This window comes from Capra hircus, chromosome 16 (assembly GCF_001704415.2).
Source record: "Capra hircus breed San Clemente chromosome 16, ASM170441v1, whole genome shotgun sequence".
Classification (NCBI taxonomy): Eukaryota; Metazoa; Chordata; class Mammalia; order Artiodactyla; family Bovidae; genus Capra; species Capra hircus.
This window is the reverse complement of record NC_030823.1, coordinates 59,358,960-59,381,212: the sequence shown is the minus strand read 5'-3', so window position 1 is coordinate 59,381,212 and position 22,253 is coordinate 59,358,960. Positions and strand designations below refer to the sequence as shown.

General features: G+C 41.9%; 1 protein-coding gene across 1 annotated transcript; it reads left to right on the top strand.

Moving 5' to 3' along the window:
• NPHS2 (NPHS2, podocin) lies at positions 2,244-21,273 on the top strand. Its single transcript, XM_018060657.1, has 8 exons — positions 2,244-2,591; positions 6,468-6,571; positions 10,496-10,568; positions 11,445-11,527; positions 14,253-14,456; positions 17,499-17,554; positions 18,945-19,023; positions 20,359-21,273. Exons 1-8 carry the CDS (start codon positions 2,318-2,320, stop codon positions 20,635-20,637), a joined length of 1,152 nt encoding a protein of 383 aa, XP_017916146.1. The 5' UTR covers positions 2,244-2,317; the 3' UTR covers positions 20,638-21,273.

The window sequence follows — 22,253 nt, the reverse complement described above, 5'->3', positions numbered from 1 at the left end:
ATTCACTCTTCATTATAGATATAAAATTTCAAGCTGCTAAATGAGAATAAGTATATTAATTTAGAAAGCATTGAAATCTTTCATGACCTTTGTCTTAGAAACAAACTCAAAGCCAGCAACTTTAATTGGTCTTCTCCCTCTCCTGTTACCTCCATTCCCACAGAGGTCAGCCTCATAACAAACCCAAACAAGGGCTAATGTATTAAGAGAGAAAGCTGTGCGCATATGTTTTCAGCAAAGGAATGACTGACACACTTTCAATTAAAAAGGAATCTAAAAGAAAACAGCATCATCATTTTAAGAAGAGATGAGGCCAGCCAGCTAGAGACTAGTGCTGCTACCTCAGCACTCAGCATGTTGACCTTTTTAAACATGGAATGTTACCCCCTTTCTCAGATATTGTCATTGTCATTCATAATCCAAAGAGCCTTGTGATGTAAGCAGATGCTTGTGTTACTGTTATAAATGGATATGGAAAATGAAGCAGTGATAATAGCAGAGGAGACTTGAGAACAAGTACCCAACACGGGCTGCAACAATCAAGTATGGCTTTTTCTCATCAATTTTTCTCCTACAAGAAATCTTATTGGGGGAGAAGGTACAGCTTTGAGAATATAATTTGGCCAGATATCCTGCCAATTCTTGGTTCAAAAATTGAGGTACAATTTTAGTTTAAAAGTCTACAGCTAGGACTCTAGGTCAAATTAATACATAACAGAATCAAAAGATGAGAAAAAATTAATAAATGCTGCAGTTTCCAAATAGGAAAATCTTTAAAGATGATAAACTAGCTATGTTTAATAGCAACTATTAATTTTGAATGAATAGTAAATAATCATATTTTCGCCCCTTTGGGCCAAATGCAACTTCAAAAATTTTTTCAGTATAGTGTTATGGGGAAAAAATACTGAGTCAGGCACTTGAAAAGAAACATTTACCCTCCCTATGTAGTCCACACAATAATCAGGTTTAGACAGTAAAAAAATAAATCTATTTGACTTTTTTTTACTCATCTTTTAATTATTATATTCCCAGTGACCTAACTCAGAATATATGGAAAAAAATAGTAGAATGGTTTTTCCAGAGTCAATTTAAGTTACTTCAGAAACTGCAGTCCTTGCTTTAGAAACATGGAGTCTTACCCTCTTACCAGGAAAGTCTCCCAGGCCTCATTCTTTAATAAAGTTTTTAAGAAAGAAAAAAAGCTATCACTATGTGAACTCAATAAATATTGGAAAATTAAAACAAGTGATCATTATCTCTACCATACTGCAATGAACTGTTTGAGTAGAATCATAAATCCTGAGTTTGGTTAACCAGACCAACCTCCTATTCAATGAGAAATTATTAATAGAGAATAAAAAAGAAATAGATCCATTCAATGTTTCAGATGTAGGTGGGGCAGCTACCCCAGGGTACTGCTGAGTGGAGATGGCCAGTAAGGCTTAAAAAAGCAAAACTCTTGCCTTTATGAAGGAAGAATGGGAACAGGATTTAGCCAAGAACAAAAGTAGCCCTTTCCTTAAAAAAGTTAAATCAGATCCCTTCTCTTCTGATTCTTCAAGAAGCAACATCAGCAGGCTTAAGCATTAGTAAAATAATAATAAATTATTAAAAAAGAAATATAAGTAAGAGAGCATGTGTGTGTGTAAGTAGAGGTCTGGGAGAATTTTCCTTACCCTCACCCACCCCCACCCCTGCTTCTCCCCTTTTAAAATGTGAATCTTCCCAGGAGTAGTCAGCCAACACCTTTACCTGCGAAATCTTCGGCAGAAAGAGTGGGGCCAGGACATAAAGTAAATTAGGAGAGGAAAGGTAACCTTGAGAAGATCTTAAGGCAGAGGTGGGGGGAGGGGTGGTGCTTGCAGAGAAGTTTCTAATTATACCTTAAAGTTACCCTAATCGGACAACCTTTTCTGTCCCTTAATCTCTCTAGCCTTACGCGGGGACCACATATTGTAATTCATACAATATTAACAAATCGTAAAGCAAAGTGCCATCACACCTTCAGCAGTTTGCGGGCCTGAGTGATATTTCAGCTCAAATGTTCGTCTCTAGAAACACATTTTAAAACGTTTTAACCTGGCACACGGGCTCTCACACAAACTCACTGCTGAAGGTGGCACCGAGTCTCAAGGGCGGCGCGCCCTGACCGCTGAGAAACAGCGGTCGTGTTTCACCTTGAGCAGAGCCCCGCCCGCACACCTCTGGGGTCCCGCCCCCGCCCAGGGTCATTATATTCTCCCCCAGGGAGGCGCGTGCATCCCTGCCAAGAGACGCCGCAGGAACCGCACTCCCGGGCCAGGTCGCTCTGAGGATGGAGAAGAGGGCTCGGAGCTCGTCCAGAGACGCCCACAGGAGAGGCAGCGGCTCCTCGCACAAGGAGAGCAAAAGGGCGAAGACAGACAGGGGCGGCCGAGGCCGCGGGCGCCGGGATGCCGAGCCGGAGCAGCCGGCCCTCGGGCGGGCAGGGAGCCCGGGCGAGCCCCGAGCGCCGGCAGCCACTGTGGTGGACGTGGATGAAGTCCGGGGCTCTGGCGAAGACGGCACCGAAGTGGTGGCGCTGCTGGAGAGCGAGCGGCCCGAGGAAGGTACAGCGGGCAGGCTGAGGCCCAGGGAGAGGGTGCGGTCTTTCCAAGTGGTACCCAAGAAATGTCAGTTAGGGTGCAACGAGTCACCGCCCTGAGAGCTACAGAGGTCAGAGCAGCCGGCTGGACCTGCTCAGATTCCCAGGAAATGAAAGACAGAGAGTTAGGACCCGCTGACCCACCAGTGGTGGAGACCAAAATGCATCAGAAGAAATACAAATAACATCCACCGAATACCACTGTTCGCAGGGGTCAGCCACGGTTGGGAGGTGGCAGGGAGTGTGGTCCAGGTTGGGGACCAACATGCCGAAGGAACCTTGCAGCTGCTCCTGTGGCTGGAAGAGTATGTGGGCCCCTAGTTTAAGAAATGCAGGAGCTGATGATTCAGGGTAGTTTGTAGCTTTTTCTCGACTCTTCATCAGACTTAACCTAAAAGCATTTTACACCTTCCTTGCGCTGATCGTTCTTTCTAAAAAGTAGAGACATAGAGCCAAGTAAAGAAAAGCCAGATTTCAGTTAACCATTTGATCATAGGCAGAGCCTTACCCATCTATCAAATGGGGACACCAAGAGTACTCACTGCAGAGGGTAATTGTGAGGATAAAATGAGCTAATATAAACATTAAAATGAGCTCACATAAAATGAGCTAAGATAAACATTCAAAGTGCTTATCTTACACAAAGCCTGGAAAGAATATACATATAAATGCTCAGAGCAGAATCTTTGCAAGCTAAAAGAGGCAAGTTAGACCAAAGGGAGGGAATCACAGGGAAAAGGGTCTCTTTGGCTTCTGCAGGTGAAACAACTCTTAGGAGCAAATTTATCTGCTTCCAATCCTTTTTTTTTTTTAATTTAATTTTTGGCCACATTCTGTGGCATGTGGAACCTTGGTTCCCTGACCAGGGACTGACCTCATGCCTCCTGAAGTGGAAGGTGGAATCTTAACTACTGGACCACCAGGGAAGTCCCTGACTCCAATCCATCTTATGATGAATGAAGATAAAAACTCATTACCTTAATTATAGGATAAAGGAGGTTTAACTTTAAAGGAAGGTAAATAAGGAGTAGTGTTATACTACTTTCTGCTGACTACAAAATTTTAACATTTCCCAGCTAGCAGCACTTCCCTATATGCTGTAGCATTGAAAGCTATGACTTGAGAAATATTCCAGCAGTTGGGCTCTGGTTTATGTTGACCATGTTAATGCTGTTTTGCCTACCTGATGCCTCTTCATGGATCAGAAATTTCTGATTATTAAAGGGTTATTGGATTCACTGCTGCATTAATGCTGAGGTTAGTATTGTGAGTCATTAGTATTGTGAGTATTAATGCTGAGTAAGTATTATGCTTCAGATCATATGGGTGGGGTAGGAAAGGAAGGGAGCCCCATTTTTGGACCTCTTACTTTGTGCCAGGCACAAGCTAAGTGCTTTACTGAGTAGGCACAGATAAGAAAAAATGCTGAGAAGTTAAGTTACTTGCCCAAGACCTACAGGTGGAAACTAGAGAAGCCAGAATCTCAGAATAAGTCTTACTGAAAAGCCCATCCTTGCAGGGTGCTCTGCCTGATTTCTGGTCATGGTTCCAGCACTGCCCCCAACTAGCGGTGGCCTTGGGCTAGTAGCTTCATACTGTGGGCCTCATTCAGTCTCTTCAGCTATAAGGTCACTAGAGCTAGTGGCCCCCCAAGTGGACGGGTCACCTTAAGGATGAGACCCGCTTGCTGAGTCCTTGACTGGGAGCTTTCTGTGGTTCCCACAGACACAGCAATACCCCCTCTCCTCCTCATGTAGCACCACATTTCTCCCAGGCAACCTAAGATTGGGAGAAACAAAAAGAAGCTTCACTTCATTGAAATGTAGGGGATTCTCGCACTACGGCGTATCTAAAGGCTCTTTTGGCTTTAACATGTCATGTTTCACTATTTATTTAAACCTAACAAACTGGATGTTCAAGGAACTCATTTTAAGAGAAAAATGCTTTGTTAGTAAAACGTATAAGTTATATTTGGGTATAGATATTAGTTTTCTGTTCATATCCCTAACTATTACATGAAGGAATTTTGAGGACTTTCTTCACTTAGAAAATGTAAATTTTGTCTGTATGTGCATTTATTTATTTTTACTTACCATGCTTATCACTGGCAAATGAAATACTATTATAAACGTGTTTAAACATGGCAAGAACACTACTGTTGCTCTCAGGAAAGAATATTGTAAAAACCAATGTGATGCTGATAGAGTCATCTCTCCCCAAACAGGTTGCATGAGAAATAAATTCCATGGAACATGCATTTGTTTGGAGAAAACATCACCTGGTCAAATTTTGGGAAATACTAGGTTAAACAAAGTTAAGAAGGCTTCTTTGCTGAAGGGATTTTTTTAGCTTCAATACGCCCATGACTGTTGGGAGCTCCAGGAGGGGAACACCGTTCACAGTATTTTCTAAACTCATTTATTCCGGGAACTCTTGATCTGTGGAGCACCCTGTGGGATTAGGGTTCTGTGGGACACCATTTGGGAACCACCACAGATTGGCATCTAGCACTGAGGTTAGTTTTGTGCTTGTGCATCTTGTTTATCTGCCCTGTTCAATTAATCTGCACATCAGTTTGGTGATGACCTTTCCAGTTATTTTCCCAGCATGGAAATAAAATCTTCAGGCCCACTAATTAGTTATCCGTTTCCATCCCTTCTCTTAAAAATAGACTACTTACCATTTGTAATCTTAAGTCACCTTCTAGTTCTCTATGAGATTTTTTTAAACTGATAAATAGTGTCCCTTTGGCCAATATTCTAGTACCTAAAGATTAAAATTCTTGAGATTTCTGTAACTATTGCATTTAAATCATTTTCACTATCCACTTCGCCTTCCTTTCTACATTCAAGAATTATTTGCTGAATGTGTGTTTCAGGCACTACTCCAGTCCTGGGACACAGTGTAAATAAGACAAGGCCCTAAGAAGCTTGTGTTCTTGAGATGAACTTTCCCTGATATAAACACCATTTCATTTATCACTCAAGCAACCTGGATGGTCTGTACTCCAGTTCCTTATCACCTTTTTATAGGCACAGATGGGCTAATATTACCCCACAAAGGTGATTTTCAGAGATTGTCTAAAGATCCACACCTTTACCCAAAGAAAGGGCTCCCAGGAATTCTCTGTCAGTCTAGTTGTTACGAGTTGGAACTTTCCCTGTGGGGGCCCTGGTTCTGTCCCTGTCAGGGAGATCTAAGATCCCACAAGCTGTGGGGTGCAGCCAAAACAAAAACAAAAACAAAAAACGACTTGAAAACAAGAAGGGGCTCTCATGCAGAAATTTCAGTTATTGGGGCAAGTGATAGACGGGGTTGTAATTTCAGGGAAGATAAACCTCTGGACACGTGTTTTGAATCGCTTCAAATAACACCACCACACACAGAAAAGAAAACAGTTTCATGCCTCTATGTGTATATGTCATTTCATCCTTATGCCAGATATGAAATATCCCATGAGACAGTTATTATGAAATAGTCATGTGATGAATAGCATTTCCTGGAATAGATGAGGAAACTGAGAGGTTGTGTGCCTTGCTTAAGGCCATTTGAACAGAAAACGGTGGCATCAGAACTGGAGCCCAGACCACATGTTCAGATGCTGGGCTTGTTCCAGGGTGCCCACCGCTGCCTTTCCAGGAACCTATTCCGCCTTCTGTCAGCCCCCAAAGCCCGTCACACAGACAGGTTCTGGGAAACGAGCACACTGACGTCCAGCTCATTCTACTGTTTCCAGCAAAGTCTACAAACTGATCCGACCTTAATATCAGGGACTGAGCTAGAGGCGCTAGTCAGTAAATGTGGTGAAGTTCCAATATAATTTTTTTTTTCTTTTTTCAAGGTACCAAATCTTCCAGTTTAGGAGCCTGTGAGTGGCTTCTTGTCCTCACATCGCTGCTCTTCATCATCGTGACCTTCCCTTTTTCTATCTGGTTCTGCATAAAGGTGAGAGTCCATGAGGACCTAACAAGTAATTGCCTGGTGTCTCTCACTCACCACCCCATGTCCACTCTCATTTCTGTGTTTTGGTACTTGCTATCTGTTCTGCATGGAATGTGCTCACTCCCACTCACCTTGCAGAAGACCTCTTACTCTTTTATACCTGCTCAAAGAGAACTGAGAAGCTTCCCTTGACTCCTCCAGACTGTCATTCCCTTCCTTTTGCTCTCATCTCCCCCACCTTTCTCATCCATTCTAGCAATTACCACAAGTATAATGTTTGTAGATACCCAATCCACGCCAGTATTCTTGGGCTTCCCTGGTGGCTCAGCTGGTTAAGAATCCACCTGCAATGAGAGAGACCTGGGTTTGATCCCTGTATTGGGAAGATCCCTTGGAGAAGGGAACAGCTACCCACTCCAGTATTCTGGCCTGGAGAATTCCATGGACTGTATAGGCCATGGGGTTGCAAAGAGTCGGACAGGACTGAGCAACTTTCACTCACTTCAATCTCTGCCATTAGACTGAGAGCCCCTCCAAGACAGGACCTGTATCCAGTTGATCTACACTCTATACTAACACAAAGACAGGCCCAGAATAGGTCATGCTGCTGCTACTGCTGCTGCTGCTGCCAAGTCGCTTCAGTCATGTCTGACTCTGAGCGACCCCATAGACAGCAGCCCACCAGGCTCCGCACTCCCTGGGATTCTCCAGGCAAGAACACTGGAGTGGGTTGCCATTTCCTTCTCCAATGCATGAAAGTGAACAGTGAAAGTGAAGTCGCTCAGTTGTGTCTGACTCTTAGCGACCCCATGGACTGCAGCCCACCAGGCTCCTCTGTCCATTGGGTTTTCCAGGCAAGAGTACTGGGGTGGGGTGCCATTGCTTTCCCCGAGAATAGGTCATGGTGCCTATTATTAACACATTCAGGAAACCTCAGGCAGCTTCAGGAGATCACGAATGACAAACATCTTGGGCCCATGGGTGACGCTAGTGGTGAAGAACCCTCCTGCCTGCCAATACCAGGCACCAGGAGACATAAGAGGTGAAGGTTCCATCCCTGGGGCCAGAAGGTCCCCTGGAGGAGGGCATGGCAACCCACTCCAGTATTCTTGCCTGTAGAATCCCATGGACAGTGGAGCCTGTCAGGCAACAGTCCATAGATCACAACGAGACACAACTGAAGCACCTTGGCATCCACACACAGGTGGTTTTACATGTGTCTGAAGCTGTCCCTGAAGTAAATGAAGACTTGTGTCAGTTCAGGAAGAACATACCAAGATGGAATTAGAAGTTCAAAGGATTTGTGGGGAGACATTGTAAGAAAGATTGAGAATGGAAGTAGGGAAGGGAAAGCCTTCCGCGAATGAGGCAGATCTAACACCTGTGATCTGAGAAGGGGAAGGAAGGATTGGACAGAAGGAGCCTCAGACTGTGGGACAACTTCAAGAAAGTCTTGGACCTACTGAAAGGGAACTCCTGAGCAAAGTTTGCCTCGGGGATGAGTCTCACAATGGACAGAAATGGCCAGGCCCTTGTATCCCTGTCATTCTTAGTCACTGGCAGGAGTTGCCAGGAAGAGCATGTCTTTGGTGGGAATGCTGCAGATGCTGCTGAGGCTGTTGCCAATTTCATGCAAGTTCTCCTTCCTCCTCTTCTTCTCCTTCATCTTCATAAGAGAGTGTTGGATTTTGTCAAATGCCTTTTCTTCACCCATTGAGACGATGACATGACATTTGCTCTTTATTCTTCTAATGTGGTATACTGTATTCATTGAATTTTGGGTGGTAAATCAACTATATATTCCTAGGATAAGTCCCATTTGGTTAGGGTGTATAAACCTTTTAATATGTTATTGGAGTCAGGTTGCTTGTTGTCTGGTTGAGGAGTTTTGCATTTATATTCATGAGAGATATTGGTCTGTAGTTTTCCTTTCTTGTGATGTCTCTGTATTGTTTTGGTATCAGGGTAATCCTGGCCTCAGAGAATGAGGTGGGAGAATTTGTGAAGAACTGCTGATAATTCCTCTTTAAATGTTTGGCAGAATTTACAAGTGAGGTCATCTGGCCCTGGACTTTTCTTTGTTGGAAATTTTTAAACTACTAATTCAATCTTTTAATTCTGGGTCTTTTTCACTTTTATTTTTCCTTCTTGAATCAGTTTTGGTAGTTTATGACTCTAGGAATTTATTTTACTTGTTATATAATTTGTTCATGTATAGTTGTTCATAGTATTTTCATCTATAATCTTTTTTATTTCTATAAGGATAGTAGTGATGTCTTTGTCATTCCTCTTTGGCTCCTGATTTCAACATTTTAATCTCTCTTTTTTTCTTGGTCAGTCTAGCTAAATATTTGTCAATTTTGCTGAACTTTTCAAAGAACCAACTATGGTTCTTTGGGTTCAACTATGGTTTCAATTAATTTTCTCTAATGTTTTTCTATTTTCTATTGCATTTATTTCCACTGAATCTTTTTTCTTTCTGCTTACTTTGGGTTTAGTTTGTGCTTCTGTTTCTAGCATCAAAAAATTAGTGTACCCCATCCTGAACCCTATACATGTGGCGGATTCATGTTGACATATGGCAAAACCAATACAATATTGTAAAGTAATTAACTTCCAATTAAAATAAATAAATTTATATTTAAAAATTAGTGTATTATTTTGAGATATTTCATCTCATTTATTATAGATATTTACAGCTATAAATTTTCCTCTAAGCATTGCTTTAGTTTCATCCCATTCATTTTGGTATCTTGAGGCTTTGTTTTCATTCATCTCAAAGTGTTTTTCAATTCCTTTTGTGATAAATTCTTTGACCTGTTGGTTAGAGTGTGTGATTTAATTTCCTAAATATCGTTTTGTTATTGATTTCTAATTTCATTTCATTGTTATAGGAGAATATACTTTATGTGGTTTCAATCCTTTTAAATTTACTGAAGTTTTTTTAAATGGCCTAGCATATGGTCTATCCTGGAGATGTTCCATGTTTTCACAAAAAGAATATGTACTCTTCTATTGTTGAGTGGAATTATGCATAGATATCTGTTAGGTCTAGTTTACTTATAGTGTTTTTGAAATCTTTTCTTTCTTTGTTGACCTTCTGTCTAGTTCTTTTACCCACAATTGACAGTGGGATAGTAAAGTCTCTAACTATTATTATTGAATTGTCTATTTTTATCTTCTTTTGGTTTTTGCCCTATATATGCTGGAGATCTATTTTTAGGTACATACATGTTTTCTGTTGTTATACTTTCCTAATGCATTGACACTTTTACCATTTCACAATGTCACTTTTACCATTTCACAATGTCCCTCTTTATCACTAGTAACATTTTGGTGTGTTGGTTTTTAAACTCCATTTTGTCAGACATCAGAGTAGTCATTCCTGCTATTTTTTGGTTACTCTGTATGGTGTAGTTTTTTCTGTCCTTTTACTTTCAAGCTATTTGTACTTTTGACTAGAAAGTGTGTCTCCTACAGACAACATATAGTTGGCTGCAGGCTCTTCTTGAAGGGTGATCTGAGCACCTGCATGGCTGCCATAAGGTTTGTGTGTAGCTAATAAGAAATTCATGTAAAAGCTATTAATGCATCAGTCACAGCAAAAATACAAGATTAAATATGCTATGATTTCTTTGATTTGGTAGAAGCAGTTATTTTTTAGACAGTCATGAGTCCTAATCAAAATTCTATCCACAGGCTCAAAAATTAACATGGCCAATATACTTTTTCATTGGTTCCTGAAACTCTACATTTTGAAAATGTAAGCTTTTTTTTTTTTTTGAAAATGTAAGTTTTAAGAGAAATTTTTTCTTGGTTCTCAAAACAAGAGATTTCTGATACTTATAATCACTGTCATGCCAAGGTCTTTTGAAGACTTCATTTTTCTCTCCTAGAGTAATTCAAAAGTATTACATTTCCCTTTAGGTTGTACAGGAGTATGAGAGAGTAATTATATTCCGACTGGGACATCTGCTTCCTGGACGAGCCAAAGGCCCTGGTAAGAACAATCTTCTTTACACCCCACCCCCCGCAAGAAACTTGCCAATTTCATCAATTCATGTATATCTGTAATATGGCCCTCAGACTCCATGAAGTGACTTGACTCATGATATCTTTATTTTTCAGTCTGTTATTTGTAACACCAGTTATTAAGAAATCCTTCAGAGAGCATTACTACCAGGTCACTAGCGACCGAAAGAGAGTGGATGCAGACAGCCATGTGCTAGGGCCCCCTGGCTGGAGCAGGAAGTAGGTTAGGACCTACGGCCAGGCACTCTATACATTATACTGGGTGGGTGAGGACTGACTAGCCAACCAGAGGCTGATATCATGATGCTGCTGTCCTGATTACCTCTGGGACTCCCAGTATAAGAAATACCACATCGAGGTTGCTGGCTCTAAAGTTGGTCACCTTGGTACACACATGGATTCAAAAACTAGGTTTTTATAGAGCACCTAAAAGGCACTAGTTAGGCACTAATGCTAACAATAATGCATAAGACATTCATGTTAGAGAGTTTAAATCTGATGAAGGAGACAGATGTGTGACCCAAGATCTGGACAGGTCAGCACCATGACCAAGCTGACCATACAGCCCATTTTACTGGGTATAATCCCTGATTGGGCCTGTTGTCCCGGTGTAGTCCTTTCCTTTCACCCCTAAACATGTCCCATATGGAACAACAAATTATTTAGTAACCTTAGCAACAACAAACACAACACAAGGTGGAGGTGTGATGGCCCAATGGTCTATGCATAGACCATGGAGGCTAAGAAAAGTGACGCAGCCTTCAACTTGACACCAAAAAAGTGAACCCCAAACAGCCTCCATGCCAGCTATTCACCTGTCACTTCCCTTGCCCTCCCTTTCTAGGCCTTTTCTTCTTTTTGCCCTGCCTGGATACCTACCACAAGGTTGACCTTCGTCTCCAAACCTTGGAGATACCCTTTCATGAGGTAAGCCAAGTGGGGGATTTTGCTTTCTGTCTACATTTTTCCTGGCTAAGCACTCTACCAATTCTGGCCTAGAAGAAAATGACTATTCTTGCTCAAAAGCAGAAAAAAAAAAAAAGATTACATCAAAATTTAAAACTCCTATACATCAAAGGATACAATCAGCAGAATGAAAAAGCAACTTATAGAATGGGGAAAAATTGCAAATATTCTCTCTTATAAGAGGTTAATATCCAAAATATATTAAACCTTATAACTCAACAAGTAAGCAAACAATCCAAGTAAAATGGACAAAGGCCTTAGTGATAGTTAATTTTATGTGTCAACCTGACTAAGGCATGGTACCCAATAATTTGTTCAAATACATCTGGATGTTGCTGTTATGGTATTCTTTAGATAAAATGAATATTTAAATTGAATGACTGAGTAAAGAAGATTGCCCTCAATATATGATATATTGTATATACCTTGACTTGAATGGACATATTTCTCCAAAAAAGATATTTAAATAGCCAATAAACATGTGAAAAGATGCTCTGCATCACTAAAATCATTAGAGAAATGCAAATAAAAAACACAGTGAGATACCACCTCACATCTATTAGGATGGCAATTATTAAGAACAAAAACAAAATAATGTGTTGGCAAAGATGTAGAGAAATTGGAACCCTTGTATACTGTTGGTGGGAATGTAAAATGGTGCAGCTAGTATAGAAAAGAGTTATTCAAAAATTAAAAATAGAATTACCATATAATCTACCAATTCTACTTTTGGGTGTATAGACTCCAAAGCATTGAAAGCAGGCTAATTGAAGAGATGCTTATATACCTGTGTGCACAACATCAGTTCACAATGGCCACAAAGGTGGAAGCAATCCATGTTCCCATCAATGCTGAATAAACAAAATGCGGCATATACTGACAATGGAATACTAATCAGCCTTAAAAAGGAATGAAATTCTGGCACATACTACAACATGGATGAACCTTGGGAAAATTATGCTAAGTGAAATAAGCCAGTCACAAAAAGACAAATACTGTATGACTCCTTCTGTATGAGGAACCTGGAGGAGTGAGATTCAGAGCAACAGAAAGTGAAGGATGGTTGTGGGGACTGGGGGAGGAGAGAACTGAGAGGTGTTCAGTGGGTTTCAGTTTTGCAGGATGAAAAGAGTTCTGGATGCTTGTTGCTCAACAGTGTGAATGTACCTAATTCTACTGAATTGTGCATGTCAAAATGGTCAAGATGGTGAATTTGATGTTCTGTTCATTTTACCACAATTAAAAGTTAAATATTGAGTTAACACCTAGACTTTCCTGTTTCTGATTCTGATTTATACACCTTTCCTAAATGCTCTCCTACTTTCCATTTGAGGTTCTTTCTCATTCTTTCTTTTGGCAAACAGATAGGTGAATAAAAATGATATTTGTTTAAAAGGCTTATTTTAGATAATAAAATGTGAAAAAGGAATAAAACATACACCTAATCCTGTTACCCATAGAGTTGATATTTTGGAATGTATCCTTCAAACTTTTTTATATATGTGGTTATACTTTCAGACATGTGTATATATATATATATATATACACACACACACATCATATATATATCATATATACATATATACATCATATATATCAATCATACCATACATACCTATTTAGTCACCTATCCTTTTTCACTCAAAAATATACTATTACCATCTTTTTATATATTAGCTATGTTTCTACCTCCATTTTAAATAGACATACAGCATTTCATGGTGTGGATTTTACTCAATTAATTTACTTAACTAATTGAGTTTAGTAACTGGAATTTACTCAGCTAATTCCCTACTGTTGATACTATTTCTGAACTTTCTTGGCTGCTGCATTGCATGGCATGGGCTTCCCTGACGGCTCAGTGGGTGAAGAATCCACCTGCAGTGCAGGAGACACAGGAGATGTGGGTTTGATCCCTGGGTCAGAAAGATCCCCTGGAGGAGGAAATGGCAACCTGCTCCAGTATTCCTGCCTGGAAAACCCCATGGACACAGAAGCCTAGCGGGCTACAGCCCAAAGGGTCGCAAAGAGTCGGACATGACTAAGCACACAGGCACTGCATGGGATATGGGATCTCAGTTCTCAGACCAGGAATTGAATCCAGACCTCCAGCAGTGAAAGCTCCAAGCCCTAACCACTGGACTGCCAGGGAACTCTCGATTTCTAATTTTTTCTTACAATAAGCAATACTGTCAATCACATCTTAACAGTTAAATCCTTAAAATATATCCTTTTGTCTAAAAAAGGAAATGTTGTACACATACATCTCTTAGGGCTTTTGATACGTATCATAAACTGCCCTCTAAATATACACTCAATACACATGAGTACTGGTTTCCCAGAATGTGTTGCTCTTTTAGCAGATTTTTTTGGCATCAGTTTAAAAAGACCTGATATACAATCAACTGGATGTTTTCATATAAGAAAATTATTCCTGATATTTTTACAAAAGGATTTATAACAGGATTCCTTTAAATTGAGTTGTTTAGTATATTTAATACAAACTCCATAATTTTTTTCAATGTCTATTTGATTACAGACTGAGCCAACTACTCTTTTTTTTTTTTTTCTTACTATTATCTGTCTCTGAGAAAATACCCTTTGGACATATTTAACCCCTCTATCCTTATGTGGAAAAGAAGCCCAAGAATCAGGCCTGTCATCCAAAATTTTTTTTTCTGCCTAGATTGTAACCAAAGACATGTTTGTGATGGAGATAGATGCCGTCTGCTACTACCGCATGGAAAATGCCTCTCTTCTCCTAAACAGTCTTGCTCATGTGTCCAAAGCCGTCCAATTCCTTGTGCAAACCACCATGAAGCGTCTCCTAGCTCATCGATCCCTCACTGAAATTCTTCTTGAGAGGAAGAGCATTGCTCAAGATGTAAAGGTACTTAGATGAATTTAACACCAAGTGTGTTGAAATATCCCTTTACCTTTTATTCATTTCTTCGTTGACCATTTACTGAATCTTCCATGTGCCGTGCATTCACTGTTAAAGGTACAATCCCGAAAGGAGCTGACAGTTAAGAGGTTGCCAATCAGACCCTGAACCCGTCCTAGTCACCCATCTGTGCTGCGGTTAGTCAGTCATTGCCACACTTTTGCTTCTCACCCTCCCCCAGTGGCTGGAAGGAGGGGTTGGTGGAATAAAAAATGATACGGAATGAATTTGGGGACATTACAGTCTAGTTGGGGAAACAAGCAAAGTTAGATAATAATAAAGACTGAAAAACTTTATCAGGTTAAAAGAGGCAAAATATCACAGACCTTTAAGTGGTTAATTACCCAGCCAATGATCCAGATTTTATTGAGCTGGGGTGAAAAGAGAGAAAAACAAGAACTGCCTCACAAGCAGCAGCATCTAGCCCTGCAGAGAGCAAGCTCAGCAACTTCGCTCACAACCAGAGTGGGTGTCTGCGATTCTTACCGAGACAAGTTGGCAGAGGTGTTCAGAAGAGAGATGAGAACAGAGCAGCATTCTAGGTAGCCGGCCAGTCAAGCGGCTGTTACCATCAGTGATGGAGGCTGTCATTGAGGCCAAGAGGCGCCCAGGCCCTGAACTGAGTTAGGAGGTTACGAGCTGCTGCTGCTGCTGCTGCTGCTGCTGCTGCTGCTGCTGCTGCTGCTAAGTCGCTTCAGTCGTGTCCAACTCTGCAACCCCATAGATGGCAACCCACTAGGCTCCCCCGTCCCTGCGATTCTCCAGGCAAAAACTCTGGAGTGGGTTGCCATTTCCTTCTCCAGTGCATGAAAGTGAGAAGTGAAAGTGAACTCGCTCAGTCATGTCCGACTCTTCGCAACCCCACGGATTACAGCCTACCAGGCTCCTCCACCCATGGGATTTTCTAGGCAAGAGTACTGGAGTGGGGTGCCTTGCCTCCTCGAGGAGGTTATGAGCAAGTCTAGCTAAAGGAAGACCTCCAGCAGAAGCAACATTAGGATCAAAGGCACTGATAATGATTATTCTTGATGAGGCCTAGGCAGACACAGCTGAGACAATGAGGTGTCCGAATGTTTGTGGCTTGTCCAATTCATCACTGATAAAACTGGGATTAGCATCCTTGTGAAAATGGAAGAATTCAGGAAATAAGAGAAGCTAAAAAGAGAGAAAGTTAGAGCAAGAAGACACAGGGGAAAAAAAAGAAAAAAAGAAAAAAAAAAAGAAGAAGACACAGGGAAGTTGCTGCTCTGTAATTTAAAAACCACTCTCATGTGCTCCCCTCTATCCTCCCTTCAACCCTCTCTTTCTGTTCATCCCTCCTCAAGGAATAATGGATAAGGTCCAGATGCTTGACATTCAAGCTTGCCCTTGTTATGCTAAATTATAATTTATATATTTACACATTTGTTTCCCCAGACCTTGAACTCCATTCTGTCAGAGGTCATATTTTATTCATCTTTTTGTCCTCAGTACTTGGTCCTGGGCTCTTACACAGCAGCCAGATACTGGGTTTTTGGATGAGTGAATAAATGGCCCAACTGTTGTAGCCTCAGCTTTGCCGGCTTTCCTCTGATGTGTCTGATACTCTAAGCGAGTGTTTCTCCAGCATTCAGTGTGTCTATGTTTCCATGCCTCCTCTTAGGCTGTTCCTCGCAGAGCTGGACATGGCTGAGCGACTAAGCACAGCCAAGCACTGCACCAAATACTTCCCTTTTCCCCACCGGCAAGATTGTATTGTTCAACATTTCTTCCTCCCATCAACCCCTCAAATTAGTCTTCTCAGGGTTCCCAGTGTACTAAGCTATCTAGTCCCCAAGAAATCATCAGAAATAAGTTAAAAAGGAAAAAGAGTATGGCCCACCTATTGCTCCATGCCTCCCCCTCCTTTCCACAGTTCATTTTCTTCCCACTCCTGGGATGGGGAGGTAGGGGAGACAGGTGCCAAAAACAGGAAGTGAAAGCTCCCATAAATGAATATTATATGGAAGAGAATATCCTATGAGAGAGAGACTAAAAATATTGGTTCTCTAACAAATGCATTTTAGAACAAATTTAACAAATGTGCTGAGTGCTAAGTTGCTTCAGTCATGTCCAACTTTTTGCGACCCTATGGACTGTAGCCCGCCAGGCTCCTCTGTCCATGGGATTCTCAAGGCAAGAATACTAGAGTGGGTTGCCATTCCCTTCTCCAGGGGATCTTCCTGACCCAGGGATTGAACCTACATCTCTTATATCTCCGCATTGGCAGGCAAGTTCTTTACCACTAGTGCCACCTGGGAAGCCCCAATAATAAATGTATTTTACAGCAAATTTAACAAACATACCATCTATTATTTCTTATAGCTTTTGTAACAAACCGCAAATCATCACCAGTTTTATCTTACGGTTTCAAGGCCAGAAATCCAAAACACGTCTCACTGGGCCAGAGTCAAGGTGTTAGCAGGGGCTTTTCCTTCTGGAGGTTTGGAGAGGAGAATCCATTTCCTTGCCCTTTTCAGCGCTGGGTGCCCGCCTGTATTCTTTAGATCGTGGCCCCTTCCTCCGTCTTCAAATCACAGCACTCCAGCCTTTGCTTGCATCATCACATCACTTTCTCCTCTTCTGTAGCCAGATGCCCCCCATCCCAACCACGCTTCCCTCTTATAAGGACCCTGGCAGTTGCTTTTTGGGCCCACTGGGAAGATCCAGGATAAGCCCTTCATTTTAATAGCCTTGAACTTAAATTGCGTCTGCACAGTTTCTTTTAGGGTAACATTCACAGGTTCCAGGGATGTCTTTAGGAGCCATTAGTCGGCCTACCACACCATCTTTAATTCCACAAGTATTTGTTGAGTGGCACTGTGCAAACAGTTTTTTGCAAGGCCTTATAATGTTAAAATGAAAAAGGGAAGGACACAATGGCCTTTCAGGAGAAGTGTGCTTTCTCAGTGCAGTGGCCATCGGTGCACCCAGAGGTTCTCACTGATGTCTCAACTCTTCCCTCCACAGGTTGCCTTGGATGCAGTGACCTGTATTTGGGGAATCAAAGTGGAGAGAACAGAAATGTGGGTAGGAAATCAACCAGGAAGAACAACATGATAAAGGGAAATATTTTGATCTTATTTAAAAACTTCTATTTGAAAAGTTATTTTCATTGAATGAGTACTGTAGCCATATTAGCATAAATTTGGAAGAAAAATTTACATATTATCTTATTACTATAACACAACCACTATAAACATCTGGGTAAATAACTGTCATATTTTCTATGGATTTAAACATTTTCTAAGGTAAAATTCGTATAACATAAAACTCATCATTTTTAACCATTTAAAATTGAAACTCAGTGGTTTTTAGTATATTCACAGACCACTACCATATAATTCCAGAATATTTTTATCATTTCCAAAAGAAAACCTGCATCCGTTAAGCAGGAACTCTTCATTTCTGCCTCAACCCCCAGCCCCTGACAGCCACTGACTCCTCTCTGTCTCTCTAGATTTGGCTTTTCTAGAAATTTAATATAAACATAATCACACAATCTGTGGCCTTTTGTGTCTGGCTTCCTTCACTCACCATAATGTTTTCAGTGTCCCTCCGTGGTGTAGCATGAATCAGTGCTTCCTTCCTTTTTACAGTTGAATAATATTCCATCGTGTGACTGGCTATACCATGGTTTGTTGATCTGCTCTCAGCTGATGGACATTTGGGTTGCTTCCACTTTGGGGGCATTATTAATCAGGCCGCAATGAACATTCATGTGCAAGTTGATATGTGAACATGCTTTCACTTCTCTTGGTTATATACGTAGGTGTGAAATTACTGGATCATCTGGTAACTCCATATTTAGCTTTCTGAGGAACTGCCAAGTTGTTTTCTATGTACTTTTTATAGTTACAATCAGGGGGAAAAATCCAATTTTGTATCTTTTTTCCAGTACATTAAGTACTTGATCAGTTCTACCCTTTTTGATTCAGTTCTCTTTTGTCAACTTAGATGACTTCCCTCATTAGTAATAGTATGGCTCTTCAAGGCTGTTGTTCATTATTCAGATTTAGTAGCCAGAATTCAGATTAAACTTTAAGTGGGAAAATTATCAGAGTGTTGTGTGGGCCAAAAAGTTCATTCACATTTTCTGTAAGATACTATGGAAAAACCCGAACGAACTTCTGGGCCAACCCAATACAGCAACACAAAATTTGCTTTACTTGTAAAGAGAAAACCACAGCTCTACTACAGCATCAGTGATAATAAAAATCCACACTGGAGGCAATGATGCTTAAGCCCCTCTTCTCTGCCCACTGTCTGCACAGAGGTCTAGGGCGGCGCACTCTGCTTAATCAGAGTCCACTATGTATCATGAACTGAGCGTAGAGAAGGTGGCAGGTTTGTCTGAAAGCTCTGGCTGCTAAAGCTGCTCTGCACACTCACCTACCCACCCACTTTCTCTTTCAGTAAGGATGTGCGCCTGCCAGCTGGGCTGCAACACTCATTGGCGGTGGAAGCCGAAGCACAAAGACAAGCCAAAGTGCGGGTGAGCCAGCCCTGAGCATGCCATCCTCCCGCACAGCGGAGGAGCATCAGAGGAGCTCCAGAAAATCCAAAAGAAACTCTCCTCATGGAGAAGATTTCCCCTTCGCTCATTACCTATCCATCCAGGCGCTGGGGGGAATCTGGCTTGTGCACACACCACGCTATTAAAATTATTCTCCTCGGGCATGCTCACAGCCTCCTAACTGACCAGTGCAACATCTCTTTCTCTGTTAGACCCTCTCTCTGATGCTGTTGGTAACAGTGACCTCCTCCTCCCTGAGTCTTGCCTTCACTCTCTTTCCCTAGAGGTATCTTCCCCGAACTCCATCCCACTGGCATCTCTCCCTGAGTGATATCCGTCACCTGTCCCCTCTAGGTTAATGACACCCAGGCCTGTATCCTTAGCTCTGTGCAAGCTCTGGAGGGACAACCATGTCAGAGCACACTTCCCTCATCTCTAGAGCCCAGGGGAGGCTGTGCCACGCATGGCATCTGCTCAGGTGTGCCAGTGAGAAGATGTGGCTACCAGAGGATTGGGTGTGGGTGGGAAAGGGGGTCGGGAAGAGGAAAATGAGGGCTGAAGGGGAGGCAGATTTCCCCTTAAAGAACAGAAAGCAGGTAAGCAAAAATCCATACTACCAAGAGGATGGATAACTTTGGAGCATTGGTGGACAAAGATGGGGAGGAAGGCAGTCCTCTGGGCAGAGCTGCTTCTAGATCTTTGAGTCTAGTTCCCTTTGCCCACTTTAAGGGGACATTTGGGTGGTGACCTTTTTTGTGTTTTTCTTCTGAAATGCTAACCTGAGTTGGGAGTCATTCTTTCAGGATTGCATGTCTTTGCCTGGAATGCTGGCCAACCTTTCCTCTAAAATGGCAAAACCCTAATACTCTTCCAAGGCCCACCAGACATAGTAATTCCCCTAACACTTATTGCTCTTAACAAATTCTGCACCAAGTTACAATGAACTCTTTGTGACCCCATGGATGGTAGTCCACCAGGCTCCTCTGTCCATGGAATTTTTCAGGCAAAAATACTGGAGTAGGTTACCATTTCCTCCTCCAAGGGATTTGAACCTGAGCCTCTTGCATCTCCTGCACTTCCAGGTGGATCCTTTACCGCTAGTGCCACCTGGAAAGCCCATTATAATCAACAGTGTATCTCTCTCCCTAGATCAAGATCTTAAGCAAAAAGGCAGTCTGCTCCCCTGTGCTTAGCAGCACCTGTCCCATAGTAGATACTAGTGCTTGTCTGTTGAATCACCCTAAGTAGGATTAAAACCTTCATGAAGCAAAGAAGAAAAATCACACATTGTTTTTCCTCGCATCCCTTGTCTAGATGATCGCTGCAGAAGGGGAGAAGGCCGCCTCCGAGTCCCTGAGGATGGCAGCCGAGATTCTATCAGGCACTCCAGCCGCTGCTCAGCTTCGGTACCTGCACACCCTTCAATCCTTGTCCACAGAGAAACCTTCCACAGTGGTTTTACCTTTGCCATTTGACTTGCTTAATTTCCTATCTTCTCCAAGCAATAGAACTCAAGGAGGCATCCCCTTACCAAATCCTTCCAAACCTGTTGAGCCGCTGAATCCTAAAAAGAAAGACTCTCCCATGTTATAGGAAGAAACAAGGATCATGTGACTGCAAAGAGGGCTCCATATAACAGCTACATCCCCAAGCAAGGCCCTCGGTCCTCAGTTCCGCTCTTTCTTTTGTTGCCATGTGAGATGCCCTTGGAATGCATGAAGCCCCAGTGCAGCGACACACAGGAAGACAATGAAATCATGTAATGACAGAGAAGCCACAGAACATGCGTAGGTGGATCATCTGATCAGAGGAATTATGGGAAAGAGCGTTAGCCAGCATTCTACACATGGCTGAATTTTGACTTCTGAAGATGCAGTTCAAATGTCCTTTTCCCTCGATGCCCTCTAGCCCCTTTGGGAAGAGTTCTTTTGCTCCCACAGCCCTTTCTACATGCCCCTATCATTATGCTTATCACACTCTGTTGTAATCTCACACTTACGATGCAGGCTTCTCTCCTACTATGAACTCCTCAAAAGCACGTCTTAATAATTCCCTATCATTCCACACTCTAGCTTGTATGCTCCACCCAAGGCTTTTGCACCTGACTCTGATAGCTGCACCACAATGACACTCCTGTATTTCTGAGTGAAAGAGAGATACTTGTGAGTACATATTCCAGTACTCGAGCTGGATATAAAATGTATACCTAATTAAAGAATTTCAAATGAATTATTTTTATAGAGACTCTTTTTTTTCAAATAGAGAAATAAAAGGATAAAAACACTTACCTGGTACATGTTGCTTATAATCTAAGGAAGCATTGTGATAAATATAGGGCTGATGTACTTTCAGTATAGAATTTACCAGTTGTTGGCTTGGCCGAAAAATTTGTTTTGGTTTTTCTGCAACATCTTATGGAAAAACCCAAACGAACTAGTTTGCCAACCCAATATTTATTCTTTAAATACTAGAGGGCAGACACTCTGAAACCATACTCACAGAAAACTAGTCAATCTAATCACACTAGGACCACAGCCGTGTCTAACTCAATGAAACCAAGCCATGCCTGCGGGGCAACCCAAGATAGGCGGGTCATGGTGGAGAGGGCTGACAGAATGTGGTCCACTGGAGAAGGGAATGGCAAACCACTTCAGTATTCTTGCCTTGAGAACCCCATGAACAGTATGAAAAGGCAAAATGATAGGATACTGAAAGAGGAACTCCCCAGGTCAGTAGGTGCCCAACACGCTACTAGAGATAGTGGAGAAATAACTCCAGAAAGAATGAAGGGATGGAGCCAAAGCAAAAACAATACCCAGTTGTGGAGGTGACTGGTGATAGAAGCAAGGTCCGATGCTGTAAAAGCAATATTGCATAGGAACCTGGAATGTCAGGTCCATGAATCAAGGCAAATTGGAAGTAGTCAAACAAGAGATGGCAAGGGTGAACGTCAATATTCTAGGAATCAGCGAACTAAAATGGACTGGAATGGGTGAATTTAACTCAGATGACCATTACATCTACTACTGCGGGCAGGAATCCCTCAGAAGAAATGGAGTAGCCATCATGGTCAACAAAAGAGTCCAAAATGCAGTACTTGGATGCAATCTCAGAAACGACAGAATGATCTCTGTTGTCTCCAAGGCAAACCATTCAATATCACAGTAATCCAAGTCTATGCCCCAACCAGTAACACTGAAGAAACTGAA